This window comes from Harpia harpyja, chromosome 7 (genome assembly GCF_026419915.1).
Source record: "Harpia harpyja isolate bHarHar1 chromosome 7, bHarHar1 primary haplotype, whole genome shotgun sequence".
Taxonomy (NCBI): Eukaryota; Metazoa; Chordata; class Aves; order Accipitriformes; family Accipitridae; genus Harpia; species Harpia harpyja.
The window spans coordinates 37335734-37358811 of NC_068946.1; the positions used below are offsets into that span (position 1 = coordinate 37335734).

The 23078-nt window shown below is 37.6% G+C and overlaps 1 protein-coding gene across 3 annotated transcripts in view; it reads left to right on the forward strand.

Moving 5' to 3' along the window:
• Positions 1-23078, forward strand: part of FIGN (fidgetin, microtubule severing factor) — a 105955-nt gene that overhangs the window by 37434 nt on the left and 45443 nt on the right. Inside the window, exon 2 of one of the 3 annotated variants that reach the window (XM_052792865.1) lies at positions 19709-19763. The exons of the other annotated variants lie outside the window; for them this stretch is intronic. Within the exon in view, the coding sequence (XP_052648825.1) occupies positions 19709-19763 (55 nt within the window). The remainder of the gene's footprint in view (positions 1-19708; positions 19764-23078) is intronic. 3 annotated transcript variants of the gene reach the window in all.

A 23078-nucleotide genomic window follows, 5' to 3' on the forward strand; every position in this document is an offset into this window, starting at 1 on the left:
CTGCAGAGGACTCACTCACATGTTACAAATATACATGATTCATTTCAATTGGTCTTTTAAGTTTTTAAAATTATATTTGTCCCCTTGCTGCACTGTTTTTACCAGTGTAAAGATCATAGGTTTTATTTGATTATATTTTGGTAGTCTGTTAAATGAGACTGGGTCACCTTGCACCATGCAACATTTCACTTCACTGCTAAAACGTAATGCCATCTTTTTATCTTTCACTGAGTGGCTGTCAGAGGACGTAACATTAATATAAGACAGGCATCTCTAATATTTCATGAATGGCCTTTAAAAAAACCTCAAAAAACAAACCTAGGAATTAAAAATTGACACTAGCCTAGTGAATTTAGTCACCTTTCTCAAATGTTGAATGATTTTCCATTTATGTATCTCATCTGTTACGAGACCTATTCTCTGTCAGGCAAGGCTATTAAAAAGCACAGGTGGCTTCCTCAGATTGAATATATTGTTTTTCTCTTTGGGGGGGGAGGGGGGAGGAATGGAGAGTTTTCCATGAAAAAGTGGTCAAGAACTGAAGATAATACCCCAAAATAAGGCTGGTAGCTTTTCAGTGGGTTAGAGTTCACTATTAAAAACTGGGCCTGGGATTTTTTGCTGCTTTGTAATTTTTTTGTTTACCTCACTTTCTGTGCCTTAAAAATTAGTCTATACTTTCCAGCTCTACAGGGTTGTCAGGTAGATTAAATAAAGATCTTGTAAAGTGTTCTAAAAAAGTGCATACTTTTAATAAATTGTGGGGCCTTTGTCTCCTTTTTTTATATACTGCATTTATCGAAGGTACTATTCCAAAATCATGTGGCAATGTATACAGGTGTGGATTGCTATGTGTACATTTACAATTTTTTATGTTATATGTCTACAAATTTATTTAGAGATATCAGAATGTTGGGCTAGATACACCTTTTTGTAGCAATATCCCTGCACGCTAATTTTCATATGTGGTAGAAGATACAGAATGCTTACTGCTAAAACATGTGAGGATGATGTATTTTTTTGCATTCTCTGATACTTAAGGGTAGGAGAACTCTAGTTAAACTTCTGAACATTAGAAATTTCAACGTCTAATCCTTCATTGGACTAATTGTGCCATTAGATTAAAGCATAAGAGAGAGAGGGATGGCTATGGTGGTGTGCAGGAATTATCCGTGAGCTGAAATAATAATGAAATAGTCTGGATGATGTCGTGAGAGGATATAGTCATGTTTCAACTCTGAATATTCATGTCCAAAACTGGATTAAGCTACTAGTGAAACCTGGTATCTAATTTATATGTAGTAGTTTTGGAAAACAAGAGTGGAAGACACCTCTAAGATCATCAGTCCAGTCATCTGTTATTGCAGATATCATGTCATATAATTTATTCCCTAAATTTGTTGAGTTTGAGCTCCATAAATGTATGGAGCTCCATGCTTAGCATTGATTATATCCTCAAAATTGATATTTTATTTGGCAAAAATCAGTGTTAATAAGTTCACCTATATTAGCATAGCAGAATTTTAGAAATTACTTGCTAGACATACTGGCCAGATAAACAGTTTTGTGGAGTTAATTCATTCCTAGTTTCTAAAATAAGTGTGCGAATAACTGTCAGCAGTCTCTTCCCTCCCCGCAGTTCTGCTGTCTTTTAAGTACAGAACAAATGCATATCTGCCCTCGGTGTTGGCAGCCCCCCCGGAATTAGGTGGTTTTAACAGACTGCTTGATTTCTTCATAAATGTTGGCTAAGATAGGTGACTTTCCAGACAGATTTTGTGAACTAATAGTGACCTTTACCACAACCAAATGACACTCTTAAATTTCCTCAGCCCTTTAGACTCAATAACTGTGTTTTGTTTGTTTTGGTTATTAATGTGGGTTCTTTATAATTCACATATGTAAATGTAAAAATCTATCACCATATGACAATATGTAGATTTGTGGCAGTCCCAAGAGGACCTTGCCTCCATAAACCCAGTGGCTTTATTATGTAATGCTGCATAAATGCTGTATTTTCATCTATGACAGATATAATCTTGAACCAGTATTTTTCATGTTACTTAACTGTTTCAGAACATCATGTGTGAGAGAACACATCAAAATGGAAATTGCCTCTACAGAGGCAGCAATAAATATCGGTTGGGTATATTGCATTGTTGGGCTCCATGTGTTTTAGGATGTTCTCAATTCTCTTGCCCTAATCAACACTGTAAATACATGCTGCATTTCCTGGTCATCCATTTGTTGGATTAACAATTTGGACCTTGCAGTTTCTACCATACATTTTGATTCTTTACTCTATATAGTCATGGTTATTTAAGAGCATCCTCTAACAAAATTACTCTAAAACCTCCTGTCTTTTCTAGCTATTCAAAGAAAGGCAAATTATGCAAATTCTGTGCATTATATGTGGGGTTAACTAGTAGTTATTTGAAGATTATCTAGTTAAAAAGCTGAGAAAAATCTTTACATTCATGCAAAAGTCTGTATCCCTGTGACACACAGAAATTTGCCATCTTCTCATTTAAATATTGGGAGGGGTTGTGTTTTGTTTTGTTACTTACCATATAACCTCCAGCAGAGATTAAAATAGTTTATAGTGCATTATTGAAATACACCAATATTTGAAGTGATGTATGATGTAAAAAAAAAAAGAGCAAAGGGCAAATATGTCTGATTCTGACAATTTTGTGCAGGAGGTTTTAGACAAAGTTGTTGGCATATTGCTTCTATTGAATATTCCCTTAAAGGATTTTGCTTAAGTCATTTCTCCTTTAAAGTCTTTATAAACATGTAGTTCATGTCCCATTTTTTATCCACTCTCTGCTTTATGCTGTTGAGTTAGAATAGAATCAATCATAGTTCCCCACCTTGTCTTTCAAGTGAGCATAGTACTGTGATGGTCACGTACCTGATTTAGTTTTAGGGCCCTTTATTGTGTCAGTGATACCACTGTGTTTCCTGTGGAGCCTGAGTACTTTTATGAATGACTTTCCAGCACCAGACATAGTATATACCAATTTTCTATTGTATACTTTCCTCTGTGGATCAATATGGATTTTAATTAACATCCTAACAAAATTATAGTTATGCTCAAAGGTCTCTCTCCCCTTGTATCTTGCCAGGAACTTGGTCTTCAGCAAGTTCCTATCGTACTAGACATTGTCAAGAGCAGACATAATTGAAATCCCTTTTCATTTATCCTGAGGCAAAGACACTTTTCTTTCTTTCCTCTTCAGGAGATATGCACAGAAGTTTGCTAACTGGGGGGATGGAGCTGCAAGCCTACTATAAACATCAAAGGTGACTTGATACAGAGATTCTTGGAAGAAGTTTCCACCATACTTGGAGTGTCGTGACACTGTTTCATTCAACTGCTTTTCCACATTGCATTACATTAATAACCCCCTTGCAGGTTTCTTGGCAGATGAGGAGAAAGGGAGGCCTTCAGTAGAAAGTTGGATGATGATTTTGAATGAATGAGGATGAAGATGAACTGTTAGCCTTAAAGCTTGTATGAGGTAGTCAGAACACGAAGAGCCATGAAGTAGGTCAGTACTTTTGTCTTCTTTTTACATCAGTTGTTCTGCAGAACTGCATTTAGAAATGTTTAGCTTATATTCACACATAACCAATAATTCTGTCTCCTCCTTGACTGTATGCTATCCTAGATTATTTTCTGTTGTTTTATCCCTTCTGTCATGTATCTTTTGAAATCTCTTGCGCTAATAAGCATCTGATAGATCTCACCAGGAGTCTTGGCTTCATCTTTAGTCTTCCTTCATTCTAACAATTCTGCCTACAGTACATACTGTTCACAGGGTAGATCTCGCATATTGCTGTTCAGCTGCCAGGCTCTGAAGTAATAAACCCTGCATTTCATTTCTGAATTACTGTAAATTATGATTTTAGGAGTGTTCTTCCCCTGACAGAAGACAGAGTCCAGTGCCACATCCTTCACCATGGCTGAAGAGTACACAACAGTCTGGGAAATAAGTTTGTCACTGATCACTTGGTTTTTAGGATTTTTGCAAAAAATACGCTTTATCTGACAGTTTCTTCTTAAATTGGAAGAGCTTTATAATGCTCTGTCTGGTTCTTTTGTATGGGATTTAGAAACTTGGCTATTTAGTCCACAATGCCATTTCTTTCCAAGGTTCTGAAAGAGTACTGCTAAGAAAGCAAGTTAGCATTCAACACAATTTCAAATTATATGCAGCCAGCCTAATAGTGATTTTTATTACTTAATCCAGTTAGACTTTGGGAGGTTTTGCACTGTTACTTAGGCTTAAGAAGTTGAATCCAGTATTAATCAAAGCCAGAAAGCCCATTTTCTCTGATAGGATTGTGTTTTGATGTTCAGTTGTCTAAATATTGCATTATTTTTACTTGCCCAAGGTTCCTTTAGGCAAAAAGGAAAATTTGATGCCTCTTACCTTCTTCCTTTCTGAATCTGAAATAGGGTGCCCTATTCCTCCCGTTTTATAGTACTTATCAACCCCAGGATGATCACTTGCATCCTTTAAGGCTTGTAACTAATGTTTCCTGCTGTGAACACACAGATAACGCTATATGCAGTAGCAATGGGAAGGAACCCCAAATGTTATTAATATCATGTATACATTACCTATTCATTTCTTTCTATGTATGTTCTCTGGTAGCACTTTGAAATACCACCACTTGCCTGCATTGGTTAAAGAAAGTAGTGATACTGCTGTGTTATAACATGGATTGGAATCTAAGTAGGCACCTTTTTCAGTGTCTGCATTATTATTTTCCAGTAAATCCATTAGACTTAAGGAAAACTTTTAGATCACTGCATTACTTAGAACAACTTCTACTTTTGCTTAATAAGTTGTCCTTTATCAGATATTACTGTTAGCTGTGCTGTATCTAGTACAAATACTGCATATACACCATCACCAGCTTAGATGTCATTTATTAGTAGCTGCTGTCTCAGCAAAATGAGAGTATTAATCTAAAAGAAGTTTATTTTTTTTCCAAGCAACATAAACAAATCTATCCTTCTTAGAGCAGCAGTGTCAATATTTTGTACTGCCTGTGTTGACTTATTCATTGTGGGTTTTGGCATATGAGGCAACTCTGAAGATTCCATTTCTGGCCTTTCATTTTAGGCCATTTCAGGGTATTTCTGGCCCTTTTCTTAGATATTTTTTCAGCCCCTGAATAATTTTCATGTATACTTAAATGTACATTCTGAAATACGTTAAAAATTCCTGTATATTTAAACATTGTCCTGTACTGTACTGAAAATTCACTCCTTGGTGGTATAGGGAGTGGGTATTCTAGTAAGTTTGTTTCATTCTGGACAAAAGCTTTAGCAATTAATGTTTGTCCAGTGTTCTAGAGAGTGTCTACAACTGCTGAAGCTTTTTGAGCTTTGACCTCAGCTTGCAGATCTTCCACTGATTGCTGAAAAAGAAAAAAACCCTGTATCTACCTGGGAAGGAAGGAAAGTTTGCTGAGCATTTTTAGCAAAGGACAGAGGTCATTTAAGACCTGTTTTAGTCAATGCTGGCTTCCTTTCAATACCAAAATGTCTTAAAGTCTTACTCAGTGGGTACTTTTTAACTTTATTAGTGTTCAGTATATTTCTATGCTCAAATGATAGCACTGTAGGATCATTATGCCATAATATTCTCACTCACACACCTGTAGAAAATACAAAGGGTTTCTGATGCAAATCCTAACAAAGAGATGAAACATTGATTGACTTGTGAAAGATTTTCATTAGAAACACTTTGCTCAGGTGTAACTCAGCAACTGGTTTAGACGTAAAGTTCTTACATATGTTGCTCATTCCAAAGCCCATTCCAAAGCATCATTATACCTTTTGTTTGTCTGGTAGAGCCGGTCAATGATAGCCTCACCATGAAATCAGCTGTTTCAGTTAACTTCTTGCCTAGATTTGTTGCTTCCACTCTAGAATGTATGTGTTTGCTTAGCTTTAGCCTTTGAAAATTCTGGTTCTTGCTCAGAACTTGCTGGCCATGCTTTCTTGCTTTACACCCCACTCCCGTTCAAAATGGTATTACCCAAGTAAAAATGTTTGTATCTTTTTAGTCATCAAAGTTGTCTGGTTGAAGAAAGTGCTAAAAAAAAAAAAATTATTCTTTTACAAAGGTGTTCACTGCTTCTGTGAATAATTCTTCTTTGCTAGTGGCACTACTGTCATTTCTTTGTCCCTACCAAATGTGCTCTGTGGGTTCTTGCTAATTGTCTGCAAAATGATGCAATTGTTGCGTTTTTTTCCCTGTATGTTAACCTGTGTCTTCCCACATGATAGTTGTTAAAGCAGGTACAACTCCAAGAGGTGTTTTTGTTAAATTCCAGCTTGAAATCTGTCCTGGCCAATGCTTCATGTAACATCTCTCATAATATTTTGAATTCTTTCTAATGTTGAAAGGCTCTTGGCTTCTGTAAGTATCCGTCCTTTCCATCAGACAATTCTTGCCTTCAATACTGTCTGCTAAACTGCATGGTTGCCTCTTTTATTCCAGGATCAATTCTAAATCCACTCCTGTCTGGTTTCAGTTTGAACAGTTATGTCACTTGTTTTCCTTTATCACACAAGTGTAGAGAACAGCATTCTTCAAATTCTGGAATAATTTGATAGTCACCTTCAATGAATTTATTGAAAACTGATATGTGTGTCCTGTGTATCAGAGACAGTTGTTATCTAAATCACCTGACTACCTTTCTCTTTTGCTGGCATCTTTGTCCTGCAGATAGAGATTTTCACTCTCTGATTATTCACTGTTTTGGGAAGTAAAAGTTGGTTGGGCACTATATTTGGTCTATTTGGGGGGGGGGGGGGTGTTTTACTTATCTTCTTCTCACTCCTGTGTGACAAAATCTGCAGTGAGACTTCATCACCTGATATGCACATGAGATCTCCACTTTATTCTGTATCTTTCTCCAAAATGCGAGTTCCTCAGCACTCCTCCAGATAACCTGTTTGAAGGCACATATTAAAGACACAAGGAAGGACAGTACAAAGGTGAATGCCATGGTATCACCATTTGTCTGTAGTCTTATCACCTCTTGTAAGCCTATTAGCATTGTCTTAGTAGTCCAGTGGCAATCTTGGCATGCGAGGGAATGTTTCCATTAGTTTTTGTCTTTCCCTAATGGTAGCCCACCACAGGAGCAGCAAAAGTTATTTCGCTGACTCAGCTTCACCCAAAGGTCTTTGCTTTAATTAGATCACCCACCTGTAACTGATTCTGTAGACCTTAAGCCAGAATTGTCTGGCAAAATGTGGGCATGAAGGATGCCTGGGTCTAGGTCCAAGCATGTTGAACATTATTCTGTACAATCCTGCTCTTAGTATGGTCCCAACACCAGTGCTTGTGTGTCTAGGTACAAGATCTTTCTTCAGCTGATCTGAAAACAAAGCATTAAAGTGGATCCTGAGTCCTGAGGTTATGTTGCTGATACTTTGTTAATCAAAATCCCTCAGTTTATGGAGAAATAATCTGCAAAATTTCAGATATGATTTAAATTAGCTGTTGTAATATTAGAGAATCCTTCTTGTATATGTTTTTGTTTCAGTTACAGATCCTAAAGTGCACATGCTAGATTAATACAAATTTCTTCAGAGATGGTTTTTAGCAGGTTTTTCTCAAAAGATGTCCCCTCTGCCCTCATCACAATTCTTCTGATACCCATTTTCCTTGCTAGCCTGAAGTGATTGGGAGGCTTTGCATGGTGCTCAAATGTCCAGAGTTCTCTTGGCCCAGCGAGGAAAGTGGTTTGGAATGGGATATCCATCACTAATAAATAGCAGGAAAAAGGGTTATATATCAAGGTTGCCCATGTGAGTCACTGCTCCGAATCTACTTCACTGCTAACAGGCTGAGAGATTTTTTTTTTTTTAGGCTCCCAGTTATGGCCTTGGAATTACTTTAATTTTTTTGCAAATACCCTAGTGAATAGGAAAACAAGTATGTGGTTTTCCCAAAAAAGACACTAATGCTTTAGAAATTATATGTCACAATGGAGGGACAGCAGCTTACTCTCAAAATGCAGTAGTTGTAGCAGTTGATTCCTGTAACCTCTGAAAATTAAGAGAGACTGTTGAAGAGAGTAAGTCTAAGCAGATCTCTAGTATAGTATTAAGTTATTCTAGAATTTTAGAATAATATTTTTAGGAAGAACACTTTTATTTCTCAGGTTAATAGAAAGGCAGAAAGAAAACCTAAAATATCACACAGATCTGTGATGACCTTAATAATTAGCATCTATACATCCAAGTGCAAAGGCAGCCAGTTCTAAAATGAGCCCCACTAAGGCACACTCCTCACAGGATTAGTTTTAGTTCTTAAATTTTCTTTCTTTTGTACTGATTGCTTCAAATGACAGAAATTGGAAACATTTTTGTAATTCTGTAGCCAGGCATTTTCTCCTTTTTAGAAGAAATAGAAATGGTAACTGAATATATACCAGGACAGTTACCAAAATGAAATTATTAATATAGTTGTCTTTGGGACAATGTGGATTAAAGGGACAAACATTCCTGTTCATGAAATAAATTAAACAAGACTCTGTGACATGTGACATATTTATGAAAATACATATTCACATATTTTTGTAGTTTGTACAACCAAAACATCTATAAATTGTAGTGAAATAACAAAAGCTCTGTTATTGGTTATTTCCATTCACCAAAATACTACCAATGGAAGAGACTGATGCAAACTTAAACATAACTGCCCTCCCCTCTCAAACCTTATGTCTAATATGCCCTTCTTTTGGTGTCATTTTTAGGTGGCTTTTCGTGGTGCCCTTTTCTAGGAATTCTGGAGCTGACCTTGCTCTTTAATGAAAATATTTAAGAAAAAAATACTTAGCCCATGTTTAAATCTCATACGGACTGTAGAGGGGTTGTATTTAATATTAAATGGTAGAGCTACAGACAGTTTAAACATTCTTTGTCCATACTGGAATTAAAGCACATTAGCTGAAAGTTTTACAGAGCTTGATTTAAAAATGCAGCTTTTTTTCCTTGCAAAAGTCCAGTTGCCTCTTGTGGATCAGGTTGGAGCCATCTAGGAAGGTCCTGCCCTCAACCATTAGTTGTTACACTCAACTGGAAGTTGAAGGAAAGTACCACAGCTGAAGTAAAGGAAATTTTAATGTGAGGTGTTTTGCTTTGTACTGAAGCAGACTAAAATTGCTCCTATCTCTGGTGGGAAAGGTTGTCTCCGATAGATGGGCAGATACTAGGAGTTAAGTGTGGTTAATTTTTGAAGCAGTTGGATCTGCAGCTCTGCTCATGTCCCTAGTTTTAAATGAGCTTTCTTAGTAAGGCTGTATGTTTTTTCCAAAGTGAGAATGCAAGAGGAGTTCATAATTTTAAAAATTTAGTTATCATGGTGTTACTGATGCAAAGTTATCATAAATAACAGATTGGGAGCTATGCTATTAGTGGTTCACTTCACTGTTAACACACGCAATATATGTAAACAATGTTTATATGTCTTCACCAGGGTTCTACTCAGCTTAGTTATTGCATCTTATTTAGCTCATAAGAATAAATTTTATTTGATAGTGGTTCATTTTTGTTTAACCGGAACAGATAAAATTAACAGCAATGGCTTACATGCATGTATGTTTGTGTCTGCGTATATGTATCTGTATACACATACATATATATACACTTGTATATTTGCATACACGTATGCACATATATACATGTATGTGTACATATGTCTGTATGTGTATGTCAAAGCATCAAAAGTATAACTAAAAATCCATACAGTAGGGTATGCACGAAACCTTTAAATTACAATGTATTACTGATTTTAAAAAAGTTTTTCTAGTGTTAAAAACAAAATCTACTATCAACATTCAGTATCACTAGTCCTCCCCCTTCCACATGAATTTAGTGCTTAATGTGATTCTTTTTGCTTTAAAATTGAAGAATTTTATTAGTTGCTAAAGCTATTCAGTAAGAGGGTATTTCAAAAAGAAACGTAAATTGTAAAATTCAGCTGGGACACTTACTGAACCGTTGGTATTGTTTTGTCAAAAACTGATTTAAAATGAACTAGAAAATTGCCGAACCGTCAAAGTATGGGATGTGGGAAAGTTAATATATTAAAGAAACACTATCATGAGAAGAAGAAGTGCCATTTTAAAAATGATATTTTAAGAAATTCACTTATATAGAGAATGGGGCAAAATCATAATCTTTTATGAGCCCAATAAAGAGTGCCTAGCTACTGCCACTTGATACAATACCTTTCTTATTGAACTTGGAAAAAATCTACTACGGAGGGCTTTTTTTGTGCAATATAGGTTTAGTTCACTTTTTAACGTAAAATGGAAGAATGATGATACTGTGATAAGTGTGCTTTGGACTGGCCAGGCTGGTGCACAATACCCTGGACCAGCATGTGCATGCAGTAGCGTACATACAAGCAGAGCTGGTGGCCCTGCAGCCAGGGTGCTTTGGTTTTGACGTGCTGTTACTGCACTGGCTATACTGGCAATCTATCTGGCTTGGTAGTGGACTTACAGTAGTGTCTGTTCTAAAGACAGAAATATGCTTTTCTCTCTTCAGCAACTTTTGGGGGTGTTATTTTCACTTTAGAGACAGGCTGTGCAAGTAGCTGAACAGGAAGTAAATCCTTCTTATTTTATTTGATGTGGTTTCTTATGACTGGCCTGCTGTATAGGATGTGCATGTGGCATTTTGGAAGATCAAAAAACAAGATGTCATTTTAATTTTAGCGCACTTGTTAATGTTTGTTTAAATAGGTAACTCAGGCATGTGCAGTACAGACAAAAGATAAGAAAGATTAGTATTTGTACTTTGCTTTTTATTTGTGTAGCTGGTGGTTCCTCTGAAAACTACCTGGTGATAGTAAGACAAGGTAAAATATTTGCATTCCCTAGTCCTCTTACTGCGTGACTCCTTTCTACTTCAGTCTATTCTTACATGTCCTTATTCGTGATGTGTAAAGTCACTGCAAGGGTGTGGGCTGTTTAATTCTTGGTAACCTACTGAGCTCTAAAAAACTTATTATAGTGTGTTGGAAATATGGATTTTCATGCAAAGTTCAAATGCAAGAGAATACTGCTCTTGTTTTATAAGGAAATCTGCCCTTAAAGGGAAAGCCAAGCTGAAAAGACTTCCACCTGAAATTGTAATCTAAAATGATTTCAAGCACCACCTAGGATTATTGCATCTGAAGCATATCGATGAGGCTTTTTAAAGTCAGTTGGCTTTGCTTATTTGACAATATTTTAGAGAAAATCCAAGTCCTGTCAGTGTTGGTAACAAAATTCCCATTGACTTCAGTGGACTCTGAGTTTAACTCCTATTAAACAACTGCTTTCAGTGGTCTGTGGCTGCTCAGTGGTGCTTCCTTTCCTATTTAGTGCCACGGTGTCTCTGGCTTTTCATTTCTCATAAGGGAGTTTGCATGCAAATCCCATGCAGCACCAAAGGGCGTTTGCTGGAAACACCTGCACTGAGTCTGAGCTGGCCTCAGAGAGGAGCATGCAGAGCTAGAAGGAGTGGAGAGACCAGAAGACGTTTGATAGTATCCTCTACACATCTACAGTATTGAAAGAGCATCTCTCTTAAACTATTTTAAGCTGAAATTATTACATTTCAAAATACATGGCTTACGTTTTTAAGTGAATTTTGCCTATCCCGTCATCTTCAGCAGGTGTTAAATAACTTGAAAAATCTTGCAGTCTGTGCTCATTTATAACATAGTGGCTGTAGTTAGAAATTAATTACAGTACTGTTCCTAAAGCACAGCCTGCCTCCCCACCAAGAAAGCCCTTGTTTCCTTATAAAGATCCTCTTTGCTGCTATAACACTTTTTAAAACATAATCCCTGCGAGCCATTTAAGAATCAGCAAAGGGTTCAGGTGTGCTTCCTTCCTTGGGAGCCTGAGTCTACCTTTCACCCATCTCTGCACCCTGCCCTCTTCTCCCCACCACTTGAAGAAGGATGTCTGAAACCAGTTATCTTCTTACCATGTCCTCCCACCTGTTCCGCTCCTCTGTACCCAACTGCTTCCCACAAGCAGCAGAAGGCTTCTCTGGGGAAGGTGAGTCCAGCTGTTTTGGCAGCCTGCTGCTTTAGCAGCTGAGACCCAGCTCTTTCCTTTGGCACAGACAAAGCAGTCTTAATGCTGCTCATCAAAATATGTTCACTGTGGTAAGCATGGGGAAATGAGCCAATGGGAATGAGTTATGAATAACTTGAAAAACTGCAATTATGATTAACGCTTCAAGTGCTATTTACTTTAACATTTGACCAAGATAACGCTGCTAATTTCTTTTAGCTCAATGTGAAATTTAGAGTCTGATTGTTCTAATTGGCAGAAAAGGGAAAGCTGCCAAAAACACACACTGATTTACCTCCCCCTTGATTCTATCGACATCACTGAAGTTGCACAGGGTACTAATTGTTAAAGAAAGTTACTTTGGGACTTTGGCTTCTTTCTGCAGACATCCGTGTCTGATCGAAAAGCTCAGAATTTAAGATCATCGAAGTTAATGCTGTGAAGCAGACGAGGTGAAAAAAATCCATTAGCTCATCTTTTGCAGCACTGCAGTGTCCTGTGACTTTGGGGATAGTGGCTTAATTGATCTTTACAAATTAAAATCACAGATGAGCCAACCACTAGAAAACAGCAGTAATGGCTAAAGGAAAAGACATCTGTGAATTTTATATGGACCATTTAAATATTACAGCCTATGGAAATAACATATGAAGCATTTGGAGAAAGTAGTTCAGCTCTACCACTGAACATCTTCAGGCTCAGGCACTTATGAAGATTATATACTGACGTGAGAGTGGACTGGTCTAATCTAAAATCCATTAGGCTACCAGATCTATCATTAAATCAGTAAAATCCACCTCTCTGGTCCATAGACTGGTGTGATGCATGGATAGCAGAGTGATGTGGGGGAACCTCTCACTGCCATGAAGATATTTATCATTGTAATAGAGAACAATCTGAAGGCCCTCATGTAACATGCAGCAGAGACAACAGCTTTGATGGTCCTGTCCCCTAAATCTTTTTCAAGAAAAGGAAATTACAAGTACTCTTGGAAGCAGCAGGAGCAAGGGGAATGGCTTTTTTTTTACCCCCCTTTGTCCCTCCTAAGAATATACCAACCTCTTTCCAAAGAATTTTATTATGTCTCCTTTCACTGAAACCTTTGCAGTCTTTAGTTTGCAAAATTCCCCTCTGTTTCAAATAGTACTTTCGTAAGAAGTGGTATAGGTTATACATGGCCTGTTTTATCCCTTTGCCAAGTATGAGGCTCTAAAGATATTTGCATTTGTCATACTTTATTTCTACATCTTTTCCTGAGTAGGCATTAAAAAAGAGAGTGAATGTTTAGAAAGAAAAAACCCTCCTGATATTAGAAAGGGTGTGAAAATACTCTGAGAATGTTTGGGGGAAAAAAAACAACAAAAAATGAAAGACACACATGCACACAAACACACACTCTCGATTAGGACAAGTTTTCACAATATCTCATGAACAATCAAAATGACTCAAAATGTATTCTAGTGCAGAATTTTTTAATTATGTGTGTAAACAGCAGGATCACAAGATCCAGGAAGATATTTAATAACCTTTCAAAAAGTAGCATAGAGTTTGAGCCAGGTGGCTTCCTAATGTCAGCATTTTGTATAGCTAAATCCGATGCAGTGGTGCTGGTTAGTGACACTAGTGACATTGGCTGGAGTTATGGGCTGTTGCCTGCAGGCAAAGGGGCAGAAGTAACAGTAAGAGAGTGTGTATCTTTTATCAGTTAAAGCCTAGCTGCATTTTTCAAATGCTTATAAAGAAAAAGAAAGAATTTTTCATATGGATTTGGTCAATGTGAAGATCAAGACCTCTTAAAATTGATGAATCTGGAGTCAGACAGCTTCCTGTTGACATTATTTCCTTCACAATATCAGAAATAATAGAGTATCAGACAGCTAAAGCAATGAAAATTTGGTGATTGTTGTACCATATACGTTGCTTAACACATTGCCCGGTTTTGATATGACCTCTGTTCAGTAAGTTTGAATTGTAGTGAGTGCTTACTTGCATGTGTGTGCATACTTTTTACGTTATTAAATACCGAAGTTGCAACATCGTTTTCCCTTTTAGGTTTATAACAAATGGCCCATCTGAAATCTTTATGGCTTATGCATCTGCTAAGGAATGGTATCTACTGTGTACTATTTTAAGCCCAACAGGCATGTGAGGTAATATGGCTTAGTCCTTTTTCATTTCAATTTGTGTTTTCTTGCTTAGGATCTGGGTGAAGAGGGGACATGTGGACAATGACACTAGCTTAACTCGTTAAGCCAAGATAATTTGATTGTGTGGCTGAGTCTTATCAAGGCCAATCAGTGCAATAGTTTTGGAGAGAAGATCTATCAAAGGACAGACATCCTTTAAGTAACTTTCCAGTATTCTCCAAGCTTTTTTTTTTTTTTTCTTTTCTTTTCTTTTTTTTTTTTTTTTTATCATATTTTTGCACATTTCAGGACTTGCATGGCAATGCTTTGGTAGATCACAGATCTGTCTTTTGAGGAAAATAAAGGAAGAGGGTAGAAGATGCCTCTCCTTTCCTCAGGCTCCTTTTTCTGTGTCAGTCTCCAACCTTCTTTGCCTCCGTCGGGTGTTTTTGTCACCCTATACAGAACCCACTGCTGGTGCTATTGCACACTGCGCAGCAGAAAGGGCTCATTTTATTCCTGCTTAGCACTGTGGATTCACACCCTACAAGACTTCTAGTTGAAATCCGACCTTGGAGAGCTGGCCTTCTCAGTTGGGGTGGCAGGGAAGGCTAACAGTTTCCTTGGCTGGAAGGCATCAAATTGGATAAACAGAAAATGGGGGCCTGGAGAGTGGGAAAGCTCTTGATGGTGATTAGTTGTCATCCTGCTTGTCAGAACAAATGAAGAAGAGGAGCACAATGTTTGCACTGTTTGAACAAGCCTTAGAGAGCAAATTAGATGGTAAATGTGATCATAATTTGCCTGCCTTTCTTGAAACTCCCATGGTGCTATTAGTGTTTTTCTTTTTTCAGGTAAGAAAGCTTTAACAAATACATACTTCTGTGGAAACTGAAGTGCACTGAGGTTGTTTACAGACGTGGTGTGCAAAGATTTCTGTGGTTTAAGTGATAGTGCTTATTGTATCTACATACTGCAGGCTGGTGCTAGGTGTGTAGTGCCATTGGAAAAGATAACGTATTTCAATATTGCACATGAGGTGGAAAAAAAGATATTGATAGCTATCTACACAAGTATATATTTAGATAGGTATGCATATATAAAATAAGCTCGTGCCTGAGCTTTATATTGCGCTTGGTTGAGTACTGTTGATAAGCCAATTATGGTATTTTTTTGGAATGGTATCTGGAATGTAAATTCTTCTGTCCTATTATCCTGTGATAATGTGCAGTGGCAGGCTGTGCCCCTTGCTGAACTGCCGGCACACCTAAGGTGACCACAACTGTTACTAAATAAGAAAATCAGCACTTCTGTGTTTTGTGTATATAGAAATGTGGAGTAACCTGTAGCATTTAGATAATGAGTTTGGGGTGGAGATGGAGAAATGCTACTTACAGTTTATTTTACACATAAAAGTATTTCACACATAGCAGAAATCATTAGTGTAAACAAGTATCAATTAAGAGAACAAGTATGAGCATTGTTGGAGAATAAGGTAAAAGCTGTGATGTGAAAGGCTCTCTTGGGCAAAGATGGATGACTGACAGTGAAAAGATTTAAAGTATTTTGATTGCCTTGCAATGAAATCTGAGCCTGTGGAAACTAATAAAAATTGACTGAGCTTAATTAGAGGCCTATAGGAAGCAAAAGCCCTTATTTAAAAACCAAGTGCTTGGATTGTCGTATCTCTGATTTGTAGTTACCCAGCTAGGTAGAAGGACGTCAGACTGCATCCAAAGTTAGAAATTTCCTCAATGTATTGTAAAAATAAAAAAATAAAATAAAATAAATCATAACAATAATTGTGGATTCGCTATATCACTATGACATGAAGGGTAATGACAGGAGAAGGTAAAGAGGAGCATATTTATTTTTATCTCTTTACAAAATCATTTTAGTATACCAGGCAGTTCAGGCTGGTCTTGCTGCTCTCTATCAAATTGGATTTGCCTGTGCATCTCTCTTCTTTATCTTTTATCCATCTTGGTAGGGACCCACTGGGAGAGTACCCTGCTGAAGGGCCCAGGCCAGAGTGTCAACATTACCCAACATGAGAAAGGACGTAATTTCTCTAAAGCAGAGAAGCACAGTTCTTGCGTGCTGGCTCTGGCTGGCTGTGGTGCACAGAGCTTTAGGAATTACAGTGGCTCTTGGAGTTTCCTTTAGAAATGTGCCTTGTTCCACACCATCTCCAGCAAAGCTCTGTGATGGACATAGATATTCTCTATCGATCTGCTGGGCCTACTTCAGAGAGAAACATGCATGGTTTTTTGTTCCTCTGTATTTTGGATGAGCTCAGAGCAGTAGAATAAATGAAAAGTGTTCTGCTTCAGTCAGTCACCGAACAGTGCCAGATATTGTATTGTGCAAATACAAGCTGATAAGTATATACTTTGGTGGCTGATACAGTTTTTACCAATATTTTAATATACTGAAGTTCCAGTGAATCAAATTATGTGTATAATACAGCTGGCAACATACTAGTGTATTCCATATTAGTAATGCACAGTGACAAGCAAATACATTTCATTTTTCTTTATTGACTGTTGGAGGCTTTAAAATATTTATTTGGCAAGTTTGTGTCTCCTTTTTGTTATTTTTAAAGATATGAGTACTTAGCAGGCTCATACACTAATGATTTTTAAGCTGTAATAGAAAGCACATAGGATATGAAAAGTGATGTGAAATAGATTAATTAAAATCAATGTTATTTCAATGAATACTAATTGAATTATTAATGCTTGGATCAGGGTTTTTCCCCATTTTGTGATTATTCAGCTTGTTGGCTGATGTATGCATTTCTGTTGATGAAAGCCATTTCTCCATCTTCCTTGGTTGTTTCGGTTTTTTTCTTCTCTCCTGCCCCTCATTAAAGGAATATGTTATCGATACCAAACAGGAGATAGGGACTTGCTCATAGCCAATTTACTTTTTTCAGTGCTGTCTCCGTCATCTTTTCCAATCCTGAGTACAATAGCACACAGTCTGTTGCAGAAGTAGCCTAAAAGCTCTTCAAATGCGCTATGATCAAAAGCGGGGTCGGCTGGCAGCGGGAGGGCCGTGGCGTGTGCCCATAGCTGTAGTTGGGGTGGGCTGTCAGGAACTGCCGAGCCCTGATGCCCAACACTACCTCTGTGAGCCCACTGCCGCTGCGCTTCCCACCCTGCTGGCCCCATGGGCTTGGGTGGATGGTGGAGAAGAGCTGCGGAGAACCTGCTGCCAGGCTGAGGAAAGGTGCTCTCTTCTCCTCTTTGCCCTGACTGCTATTAAGATCCCTCCCCCCAGGCTACCTGATCATGTGATTTCAGCTGAGATAGATTAAAAGTTCCTCTGTTTTGATGCCAACAATAATGCAATAAATTTGTTTGCCAGTTCTCTGGGGTTTTTGTTTTTGTAACTTGAAGGGATAAGCTCAGGGTCCAAGGGAAAGATTGCTATCCCATTGAATTTGGAGATCGGGTTCCCCCACCACCCACTATTTTAACAATTATATTGTTAGAAAATCGTCTATTAAAAATATGTAATTCACCTCTTAATTATTTACTGCAAACAGAACAGTTGTGTGTGTGTGTATATGCTTGCACAGAGCAGAGGAGACAGCGTCTCTTGGTTTTTTTGGTCTGTTTTCAGGAAGTCCAGTGTGGTAACTGGCTCAGATAGCTGTTTCTGCAACACTAATGCAGGTAAAATAAAACATCTTTTTTTCCCCATAATTAACAAATGTCATCCAGAAAGCACAAAACAGTCTGAAAGGATTCCTGGAGTGGAGGGTTGTCAACAGGGCCTTGGCCAAAGAGCAGTAATTTTTGGGACTGCTATGGAAGAGCTTCAGTTCATACTATTGAGACCTTTGGGGAAAACATCTACAGCTTGAGCTTCCAGTATGCTATGAAGTACAAGAGCTGTTACAATACCTGTAGCACATAAATAGGGAAGAACAACAACTTGGTATATTACAGATCTTCAGAGAAGCTAATGCTTTTGAACAACATTTATTTAAATATTATTTGTTGGATTATCATGGATTCTCAGACACAACCGAGCTGTAATTCTATTCTTTTCTAGCCAGCTAGGATTTGGTCTTCAGTTGAAGGCACTGTACATCTCAATAGTAAAGTGTAATGTTCCTGTCTTCAGCAGTATCTGTAGTTCTGTCAGCCAGGTGCAGTAGGGCTTTCTCCCTTCACTGTGCATCAGCAGTACATGTTATTTCAATTATTTATTATGACTGCTACTTATAGAAACTGCACTAACCAGTAGTACAATTTGCATTTTTTTAATGCTTTCTGTAGCACTCTGAAACTTTACACATTTGTTATAAAACATGGCTTAGATTGGAAAACATTTTGGGCAGTAACCAAGAAAATGAAATGGTTGTTGAAAGGCAGATCTGTTGCCATCACAGATTCTGAGTGAGAAATTCTGAGACTAAGTCATTTGTCCAGTGCCTGTGCCATAGCACTTCAGTGGGCACAAAATATCTTTCACGTATATTTCTTCACATACCCTTTCTCTTAATTATCTGTACCTGATGGGACACTTAAAATACTCTTGACATGCTTAAGGCTCTGCTGAGAAGCAAGAAAGGTTTCATGAAAGTGCTTTATTAATGTATTTCTCTTTTTCACTTTTTTCTTTTTGCTTATTTTCTGCCCCCACTGATCTCCATATCTCTGTCGCTTGATCTGAATGAGATTTCGGATATGTTGTGTAACAAGATTTTAGTGATATCTAGCCATTCACCGAAGTAGTTTTTCAACACTGCTGGCAATTGAAGGAGGAAGGAATGTAACTTTTCTTCACATCAAAGAAAATATTCTTACTTTGTTTGGCAATAGCACTGGGAATAGCTTGGTGCACTTGTAAAGTATCTTACAACTTGCTGCTGCTGTAGTGGAATGGGATTAATCAGTCATCCAGAGGAAAGAATGAAATGACTCACATGTGGGACTTGGCATAATACAGCGTCCAAGTCCCCAATCTTTCCTGCTATAAACCTCAGTTCCCCACAGCCCTTCCACATAATTTCTCTGTAGATATTAGCTAAATACTGTCATTTTAGACTTTCATCCAACCCTAAGGATCCCAAAGAACTTGTTGTTTAAATGGGTTATCCATATTTGAGTACGACCACTTTACAAATACCTAGGCAAAGAGTATGAGTTACTACAGAAGATTTACCCCACTGCTTCTCAGTTAGATAAGACAAGTTGTTTAGGCATACGAAGGGTTCAAAATTCCTTTGTTTGTGTCTCTGATCTACAACATTCCTCAGATTCTGTTCTGATAAAAGTGAAAGAGAAGAGGTTGTTTGGATTTGACTTCTTGACCGGCTGCTATAAAACTAACTTTCAGCTCAACCTCAAACCATTTTCACTCTTCCCTTGAATTCTCTTTTGCTGAAAGATACGTTTTAATGGGTGGGAGTAACTTCTTGTATCCATCTAACTATGGATTCTTCTTCCAAGCTTCATCTTAAGAAGGATGGAATTGAGGAAGAGAGACTAAAGGATTCATCTTGGGGTAAGGGAACTTATTTTTTTTCCTCCTTCAGAGTTATTTCTCTCAACTTAGAAGCTACTATTCCCATTCTAATACATATGAGATTTTCATGATTTGAATTTGATCTGTTTAATAGAATTTTAAAAGGGAGGAAGAAGGCGGCGTCCTAGAACTTCATTTGAAGTTAACAATAGACAGGAACCATTTAATGTGAAATGTCTGGCTTGTATTTCAAGATATATCTTTATAATATTGTTTTTTCTCTTTATGCCAAAGGAAGATTTTCTTTTCATTATCCTTCACAGTTGGGATGATAACTGTTTCAGGCAGTACTTTCTGGCCCCTTCAGTGTCTTGTGCTGAGCCTCCACAAAAAGGCAACCATTTGAAACTTGGTTCATTGGTAAAGTGATTCATAATTCAGGTCTACAGACTGTCCAGTAAAGACTCTTGGACTTGGGACTTATTCCATCAGGTACATCCTTTCATCATAGAGATACAAACACAGAATGATTGAACAGTATAAAGCAAAGTAATTCTCGGTGCATTCTTTTACTAGGCTCTGCAAGAGAAAAGCTTTGAGGTCCATCGACATGCTATTTGGATTGCTTGTTTTTCCATCTTTATTGGTCTCCTGTAACTAAAGTAATTTCTGTTTAAAGTATTTTATTAAATGTTCTCTCTCTGATGATGACAATTCCTTTCCCTCTCCTCTTTGTTGAAAATACTTGTTAACTGTTTTTACTTCTTCCCATCTGTATTGGATTGACAAGACATGGGGTAGCCATGCAAGAGAAGATAGAACTGATTTCTTTACCAGTATTTTTATCATTTCCAAGCTTGGGGATTGACTCCATCAGAATTCACCTTGTATTTATCTAAAATATTCTTTATGCCTTATAGGCTTGTAAAGTTAAGAAAATAATATTTTTTATTACTAATGCGAGGCTAAATAAATGGGAAAACACTTCAGGTTTTGGAGTAATTGCTGTTGGGGATAAAAAAAATAATGGAGAGAGGAGACTTATAAATTCTTCCGGACTTTTTCTGAGAAATAATTTTTCTAAAGTAATTTTTGGTCTTTTATGTCTCCTCAGCTATGGCAGAATGCCTGAGCTTTAAATTGCCTGTGGTAATGAAAGGTGACATCAGGTGAAACCAGAATTCAGCAGTGGGACTAATGGGATGTTTCATGGGAGTCTGGTGTCTGTATACAGACGCCAGAAAGAGTAGAAAACAAGTCTATTTTGAATGGTTAAGAGAATGGCATGTGTCCATTTGAAAATTATAGGTAAAGAAGCTAAATTTGGCTTTCAAAGAAGGATATTAAAGGGCTGCCTACTATTATTTTGCACAGGCGAACACATTGTAAAGCCTGATCTGATCATGCTCCAAAAGGCCTGTTTGGACTTTATAATTTTGTTTTGTTTACTTTTTGTCTTGCTGGCATGACGTGGCTACTGTAGAGAGTTAATGAATGAAGTTAAAGGTGTTTAGTCATATTATTAGAGTGAATGAATGAAAGTAATAAATAATATAGTTTTACAGTTTAGTTACTGATTATAACTAAATGGCATCTTTCACAGCATTGAATCAATACTCTGGGTCAGAGACTGCAAAATGATTGACTCCCAGTGTGATTCCAGAGCCGAGGTGTCCAACACACGAGGGGGAAAGTGTGTAATACACAGAGTAAAAATAGGAAGTCAATGAGTAAAAGAAAAGATGCTCAAGAGATGCTCCCTTTGGCGACCTGGTTCCCTTTTAGAAATATTCTACACATATGCAGCTGCCAAGTGGATACTAGCTTATTAAGATAGGATAGATTTCTGTTTAGTTCAGTAGAAAATACTGTCTTTTTAAAAGGTGACAGAAATTGTGTGAGCATTTCCTACATCAGGAACCTGGATAGATGAAATTATGGCTCCTGATGATTCAGCATTAGCAACTTTTCTGAAATCTAAGTCACTGGGATAATTTTGTCTTTTCTTGGAATAATTTGATATGTTAAATTTTTGTTCCAGTTTCTCTATTTCAGTTTGTTTGATTTACTGTCTATTCCCTTTGTCTCATATTTTTTCTGTGAAATTCTTAATTGCAGATTGTCCTTGGCAATAGCTGGCATCTGTCTTAGTTTTTGCCCACGGGTGTCAGTCCAAATGCTTGTAGGAGTTTACTGACACCATAAACATTTCTGCTCAGTCACCAAAATCCTTACTGGAGGTTGGCGGATAACACTGTCTCTGCCATCATGCTTTCTCCAGCATCTCAGTTTTAGATAGCTTTAATAAGTTTCCTTGTAGGGACCAGAAGATGAGATAAACATGTTTATCCTCTTTGAAAGGGGGGGTGGGGAATCTTCTCTTAAATACAGTGAAATCTCATTCCCTCCCCAGACCTAGTGGCTCCCAACATTCAGATACCCAGCAGAAGCCAAAAATTTTAAGATGTACTAACGTAGCACACCCGCTTTAATGTGGCAAAAGGCTAACAGTAGCTGTACAGTCAGTTATGATCATATTTACTCTGTAGCTTTTCTCCTCTGGTTGTCAAAAACCTCTGCTGCTTCCTTGGCAGGGAGGCTTCTTCTGACAGACCTTTTTACCAGAATATATTTTATTCTTATACCAGGATTGGCTTCCATGATAGCTCTAGTATTGTATCATTGCTAACTATGCCTCTCAAGTGCTTCAATCCCTGCTTAATGTCGCCAAAGCCACTATGGTTCTGGTGAAAGCATTGCAAAATTTTCAGCAAAGGTAGCATCTGGTGGGTCTGGAGAAGTATCCAGCTGCTTTCAACCAGTTCTTATCAGGGCAAATGGGAAGCACTGCTGTTGCCAGCAAGCTTTCTTGTACAGACCTGTATCCTTCTGGAGCGGGGGACAGAAGAATGACACCAGGTTCACTTACCAACTCATCACACTGCCCTTGAGGAACTATTACAGCTCAACGGATTAATCAGATAGATTAATACTCCTGCTCTCTGGTGATTACCAGAGGTCTGTTTTGATGGCTTTCATTCTGGCACTTTTCCCACTGAAACCCTTTTCCATGTTAAAGTGGAACTAATTAATTCTAGGGCAATACTGAATGGTTTCTTTCAGGTTAACAGTTCAGCCAGTTTATGTCTGGATACTCTAAGTCCCACTGAGATATCTTAAACCAATTCTCCAGACAGTGTAGTAAGGTTACCTTGCTACTGGATATACAAGCTTTTGAATAAGTGAGATCATAAGTAGTTATAGTCTTAAACATTTATAGTTTTGGGTTGCATGGTTTGTTTTTTGTGTCATGAAGATGCCATGTTTGTCTTTTACTGAAGATCACCTGTATTT